Source organism: Ceratina calcarata, unplaced genomic scaffold (genome assembly GCF_001652005.2).
Source record: "Ceratina calcarata isolate Rehan_Ccalc_2016 unplaced genomic scaffold, ASM165200v1 scaffold541.2, whole genome shotgun sequence".
NCBI lineage: Eukaryota > Metazoa > Arthropoda > Insecta > Hymenoptera > Apidae > Ceratina > Ceratina calcarata.
This window is the reverse complement of record NW_017176579.1, coordinates 178,228-185,565: the sequence shown is the minus strand read 5'-3', so window position 1 is coordinate 185,565 and position 7,338 is coordinate 178,228. Positions and strand designations below refer to the sequence as shown.

Here is a 7,338-nt window from a genome sequence, read left to right as displayed (position 1 = left end):
GTACTCGTGATGACCGTAATGATTATACCGTGTTGGTATTAGCCGAAGACCTCGTCGCGGAGTCGGTAGTTCTTTTAGGTTTGCTTTAACCAGCTTCGCTCTTTTATTCTGCCAGAAATGCTTAATTAACGTAATTGAATAAAAGTTGCTGATATCAAGCATGGCTCACGTAATTTTCTTGATACTTCGTGTTAAAACAACGTTGATATAAGAAGATATTAGGCTGTTTAAAAAATCACTGGAAAATATAGATATTGATAAGAAAATAAAAAGTCAAGTACCTATAAAATCCGTTTATTGCTTTCTGTTTTAAAATGTTGTTGATAACCTTTGATCTCAGTAACCATGTATCTAAAAAATTCAAGCAGTCTGTTATGCATTCGTATAGTATGTACAGGATAAATCAATAAGAGTAGTTACATAAAATAATTGATTATTCTAATATTTCATTAAACGATATTGTATATGAATTTTCTATTTGGTGGAGCTTCAATTAATGTATTCCTACGTTGTAATAAATAGCAACATATTTATGTAAGATTATTTTTAATGGAATCACTAAATTTTGTTATTTTAAATTAAAATTCTCATTGATTTACGTATAAACAATAATAAATATTGCTGTAGCAACAACAAATTGCTATTGAAAATTGAATTTTAACTAGTCTTTTATAGAAATGGTACCAGTATTGCGCGATCCTTAGGCGTGAAGACGAACGAGCCTCGGTTCGTCGTAAATATTCCGCGAATTGATATTCATGAAGAACGCGCGGAGCATCGAGCCGAGCCGCGCATACAATTTGATTCTTTATTATATAATAAACCGACGACGAAGCCGAGCACGTCTTACGTTTGCGCGAGGAAAACAAGTTAGCGTGCATGATAAAAAAAGGAATCCGTGAATTTATTTGCCAGTCGACCTCCCCTCGATCGACGATGCGATATAAAATTGCTCAGGTGACTGACCCAAGGCTGAGCGGTCCGGCATCAGGCGCAAGGTCATCTGTAATTACCTGCAACTCGATACGTTTCGCTCGTTTAAATCGGTGCTATCGTTTTTCCGTTTCGAATTAAATCGCAGCATTTGTATAGAGTTAAGGGTTTCCCGTCATTCAATCCACGACCGCCATTCACATTTCATTTCAAATAATTAATGCATATTTTTCGATTATTCAATTTGTCTTATATTGTAATAAATTCAAGGTCGTGGTTTGACGAAAGGTGAGATTAGGCAGAGGGAAGGAACTAGCATAGGAANTCTGTCCTAGTTGTATCATTTTTTAACCTTGTCTGTATCACATAATTCTCTACCTCTAATCCTGATATTTCTGCAGTTACAATTCCTAATCTTCACGACTCAAAGCCGGAACCTACATATATTTTTCCCCGCTTTCCCTCAATTTCGTGTATTTCGTTTTCGAACTTCTTCACTCTCTCAGAATAAAATTGTACTCTATTGTCAGAAGACTTCTTTGTCCTCGTGTTACCGCATGAGCTCTACTATTCTTAATAAAGAACGAGTTAACGAAAGAGATTAGAGATCAGTACATTAACAAAGTATTTAGAGTTAAAAGAAAACGAGGGACAGTACATAGTTTCAGGCTTAAAGTTACGCTTTCGACTTCCAAGAAAAAGAGAATTGGAAGGGAACAAAGGAACACAACGAAGTCGCAAAATTTCATTCTACGTAATTTCCTTGGAAGTTAGGCCGCATCCGGTCACATTTTCACCGAAAGAAAGCGGCGAAACAGCTGGCTCCATGGCTCACGTTGCACCGGAAGCAACGATTCCCCTGATCTTACATAAGTACCGGTGCAGCTTGCGCCAATGATTCCACCGGCCTCCGCGTTACGCAATCATCGAGTCACGTCGTCGTCGTTCGAAATTCAATTTACCGTGTCCATTCGAGTCGCCGATTAATTCTTAACCCTCCTCCTCGAATTAAACAACGATCATTCGATTTCTTATGTATAGAGTATAATGACAGATGTAGTGACAAGAGTAGATGACAGTACGCGATATTAACAGATTAATCAGATTGAATAGAATATTATACTAGAAACCTGTTAAGTTTCTTTCAGGAATATATAAACATAATTTTAATTATAGTGTACGTACACGTACTGATAATTTTGATTAATCTGTTGTTCATATTTAATTTTCTCATTATAACAGTGTTAACATTTATTTCCGAAAAGGAGTATGAATGCTGTTTAAAAATATTCTTAACCCTTTCAAAATTATTTTACAAAACTTGGTCAAAATGTCCCACATTTTTTGCCCTCTGTCCCTAGTCGTCCAGACGCTGTCTTTCTGGGTTTTCTACGAGGAAAACCTGGTGATTCAGTATCAGGGCCAGCGCCTGGATATTTGAGATGCTTTTTCTCTATCGAATGACCCTTGTTTTCCTTATAGTATTTAGTTAGTGATCAAGTAAGGACATCTTAACACGACTTAAGGTTGTCACATAGAGTTGCATCAGAAAGACGAACTATATCATATTTACTCGTCACTTTCACTGCATTCAAATTATTAAAGATGTTTTTCATTATTGTTTTCAGGTGCTGTATAAGGTATTATCGTCCGGACATCGTCGCAACAATGCACCGTCCCGAGCTCCCTACAACCTGACGGAGGGTACGCCGAAAACGAGGAGTCGGCACCAATTGATGAATCTTAAAAGGAATCGTTGGGCACCCATGAACGCTTCCGACTGCGAAGACAACAGCAGTGGTGGGGAGGAAGAATTTACACAGGTGAGCATTTTAAAATAATTTTTAAATACGAATTGCGATGATTTTAGGATTTACAATGAAAATAAAAAATGTACTCGTAATTTCTGTTATAATTTTCGAGAGTTCATATTGAAAGATAGGATTTAAAGGAAACCTTATGGTAAATGTATAGATGCAGGTCATGAGAGGACTTTTATTCGACAAGATTTATCATTTTTTAATACTTTTATTCGACAAGATTTCTCACACGTGTAGTTTAGGATAGGTAAATTCAGGATATCTGCCCTTGAGTTTCACGATAACAACTTCTTTTTCTAAGTAATTTCTAAGTATAATTCGTAGAATTCCACATTTTATCATTTCAAGTGATTAAATGTATAGAAATAGAAATACCATTAGTATTAATACCACAGTATGATTATCAGTTACATTTCTCGCGAATTCTCAAGTTCAACAAAGGTTGCAATGTTAACAAAATACTGTTATTATACCACGTGAGTTATCCTTGTTACCTAATATTATTCCTCGTGTTTGATTAACTTTTTAGATTGTAAAATAGACTATAGATATGCAGGTTATAGACAAATAAATTTGAAGAGTAAACAGCAAAATTGCAACTTCTATTCCTCCGGTAACCTTCCATTTATATAATGCTGCTCGCTTAGAGTTAGAGTTAGAGGTTGCATTCCTTTAATACAGAGTAGATACCTACTCGCTCGTTGCAACTATGATAACCGAGTGACTATTTTAAAGGTGATATCATCATTCAGACTTAGTTTCACACCTCCAACTTGCAATCGATTTATTAAAATGTTTCAACAGTATCAATTAGGATTTCCGCAGAATTGTATAAAAATATAATTCTTGCCTTTGATTAATTATAATCATGTCAAGTCTGAACAAATAGTTCTTTGAAAGTTTATAATATACAATGTAAATTATTGAGAAACATCAGAAACAATGAAAATATAGTTTAATTGATTTTCTCATCTAGAAAGATATAATTTATTAAAATACAAGAATGGAATCATTCAACAAATTGCATGCAATTAGTTCATACAAAATCATCAAATAATTGTTGCAAACTTTCGAACTTATTATTTTTATTGCGTCACCCTCTTTGGACGACAAATCAATAGACTAATTATGCTGAATACCGGGGGAATCTAAGAAAGTTGCTCTAAAGATTAAAGTACGGCTTCATTTTATCAAACAGTAATTGCTACGGGAACAGTAATCGATATCTTGCGGCCTCCATTGCTCTTAGCGCAGGCCAATTAATCTCACCTATCTATTTGACTCGATTGTATGGCTGCAGGCCCTTTGCACAGGAAGTACGTAATTAACAATCAATTTGTAATTACTGCAGATTAGCTGGACGAGATTTACGTAAAGCCACTGCATTAAGATACATGTATAGAACATCACATACAGAGTCTAATAGAGAATCATACACGTATGATTCATGTATACATGTGATCTTGTATATGATTGTCTACAAGATTTTGTACAAGATTCTGCATATGTTCGATCCTCTATGATTCTCTTTATTATGATTCTATACATGATTTTCTGTCTGATTTTTAATTCGCTTAAATAGCACTTGATATGAGCAAATAAAAGTGCGTCAAATAAGGGAGAAGTACATATCAGAGAATTAGGTTCCGAAGAGATTCTCGGGTTACGCAACGATCCATTAAAACGTTACGCAATGGCCCGCAGAGGCGACTGGGTTTGTCCCATCGCGCGACTGAAGACGAATTGTATTTCAAAGAAAAGGAGACCCAATCGTGTCAATCGTCATAATTTCAGAATGAAAGTTCACGCTTAATTCAATTATGCTTGTTGATTCTTTGCAGACGGTTAGCAGAAGGCTGGTGTCAACCACGGCGTCGCAAAACAGCAACAAGTTGCAGATCGGCCTAGATCGTCTTTATCAAGACATAGAAAAATTGAAAAGTAAGTATACAGACGCATACTTGTAAAAGCGTGTCGCTAGTGATTACAATCTCAAATAGTTGAGGACAATCTGTTATATAAAAGTGTTCGCGATATCGTTGCTTCGCGAGATTTGATTATATAAGTAATTGATTGAATGAACGATTTTAATTGAATAAATCATACGGATATTAAATATCGCCTGGATCTCTGTGTTAAAAATGTAGTTACAAAATCATTTATAAATTGAAACAAAATAGCTGTTACAATAATTGAGTACATCACAGTGATGCAATATTATAATGTTACACTGTTATAATTATTCACATTTGTTGTTTAATGTTATTCGAATATTTTGAACTAATAAATAATAATCTAATAATCTCTAATATTGACATGCATTGAACATATTTGATTGAGGCTTAATAATAAATTCTAAATTTGTTAATTACTCATGCGATCATGTCTTCTGATGAGAAACAAATTCCAGCCAGGAAAGGTTACCCGATTGCGTTTTATCTGACATTTCGTATTAACATACATATTTACAACGATACGCGTTGCTGAATGCGTCCCATTGATAAATGGATCCTCGAGCTCTTTAAAAATAAAGTTCATTCAACGCTGTCGTGACTCACAAACGCCAGAGGAAATCTTTCTCTCGTTTAATTATTAATTGGCTCTATCGTTATACGTTCCTGATATTAATGAATCGAAAGTGCGTATTATTATTTTAATCAATCGTCTCTTGATCCTTTGAGAAAAATTCAAGTGCAACGAACTTCAGATTAGAATCGTTCTTTAACCCGTTTGCATTGTGCAATTAAACATAATAAAAATTAATAAATGGTATTTTATATTGATGAATCCTGTGTAACTATTTTGATGATACAATGACAATAAATTTTGCACGCACATATACTAATTATTCAAATGAACTAATTGGTTCAAGATGTTAAGTTCGTTTGATTACTATATAAAACTTAGAGATTTATGATACCAAAATTGTAGAATTTTACAAAAAGTTCAAAATTCTTTTTATGATATATTTGATTGAGGCTTAATAATAAATTCTAAATTTGTTAATTACTCATGCGATCATGTCTTCTGATGAGAAACAAATTCCAGCCAGGAAAGGTTACCCGATTGCGTTTTATCTGACATTTCGTATTAACATACATATTTACAACGATACGCGTTGCTGAATGCGTCCCATTGATAAATGGATCCTCGAGCTCTTTAAAAATAAAGTTCATTCAACGCTGTCGTGACTCACAAACGCCAGAGGAAATCTTTCTCTCGTTTAATTATTAATTGGCTCTATCGTTATACGTTCCTGATATTAATGAATCGAAAGTGCGTATTATTATTTTAATCAATCGTCTCTTGATCCTTTGAGAAAAATTCAAGTGCAACGAACTTCAGATTAGAATCGTTCTTTAACCCGTTTGCATTGTGCAATTAAACATAATAAAAATTAATAAATGGTATTTTATATTGATGAATCCTGTGTAACTATTTTGATGATATAATGACAATAAATTTTGCACGCACATATACTAATTATTCAAATGAACTAATTGGTTCAAGATGTTAAGTTCGTTTGATTACTATATAAAACTTAGAGATTTATGATACCAAAATTGTAGAATTTTACAAAAAGTTCAAAATTCTTTTTATGAAGATATCAATGTTTTAAACCTTAATTTAGTTTATCCATTAGAAGTATTATACATAACATTTCGTTAATATTCTCGCAGGACTCGAACCAAGACCCGCGGAAATCCTTCTTCCGCCGCTTTCGGGTGAAACGGCTGCCGAGTTGGATTGTATTCTGTGTTGTCGACTTTTATGGAAACCTGTGACAACACCGTGCGGCCACACGTACTGTTGGATGTGTTTAGATCGCTGCTTGGACTACGCCTCGACCTGTCCTTTATGTGTCACCTCTCTCGCCGATGTAAGTAACTCTTTTATACTTGGACAAACATTCTCTTTACATATCTTTTTTATTGTATACGAAGTTTACGGCTAAGTAATTGCACGTCTTGTACCTGTCAACTTATATTTTATTCGTTTTTTTTACATAAACTCGTAAAATATTGCAAATTGTTTATGACAAGGCTTGACGAATGGAAAAAAGGTTGGCGTAATCCTATCTCGTGATCAAAAAGATTACGCGCGAAGAAACCGATTCTCAGCCGCGTTTGGCTTAGCGGGAGAGCCACGGGACGTGGAACACCTGTCCATAAACGAGACGTAATGCTTCCTAGCCGGTTAACGATGCCGCGAGCCGCGAGATTGAAGAAATGATTATTGTTTTGCGGTCGCCATGGCCGCGGCACACCGTCGCGTTCCTCGAACTTCCGCGTTCGCGTCGTGTCATTATCAATTGTCCCCAGCGTGCGGCATCGTTCTCTACTTAATGACGTTAAATAAATTTTGCGGCTCACAATCCCGTATCCTTCTTTCTCGGCCGTTCTCCTTCTGGCGGTTTCGCGTTACGTTATTACAAAGCGTTAACCGTTATTCACATAGCTTTAGTTCTTTCTACTCTTCTTTCATACTTCAATAAATATTTACTAAATCCATTATTTCCTTTACATAATTAATTAATATTGTGTACTATTTTATTTATGTTACGTTTTGTATAAAAGTGCATAAT

At 34.9% G+C, this 7,338-nt stretch overlaps 1 protein-coding gene across 1 annotated transcript in view; it reads left to right on the top strand.

The window, feature by feature from the left end:
* LOC108628842 (LON peptidase N-terminal domain and RING finger protein 3) overlaps positions 1-7,338 on the top strand; it is a 45,339-nt gene that overhangs the window by 29,990 nt on the left and 8,011 nt on the right. The window contains exons 4-6 of the mRNA XM_018031044.2: positions 2,562-2,756; positions 4,595-4,694; positions 6,434-6,633. Of these exons, the coding sequence (XP_017886533.1) occupies positions 2,562-2,756; positions 4,595-4,694; positions 6,434-6,633 (495 nt within the window). The remainder of the gene's footprint in view (positions 1-2,561; positions 2,757-4,594; positions 4,695-6,433; positions 6,634-7,338) is intronic.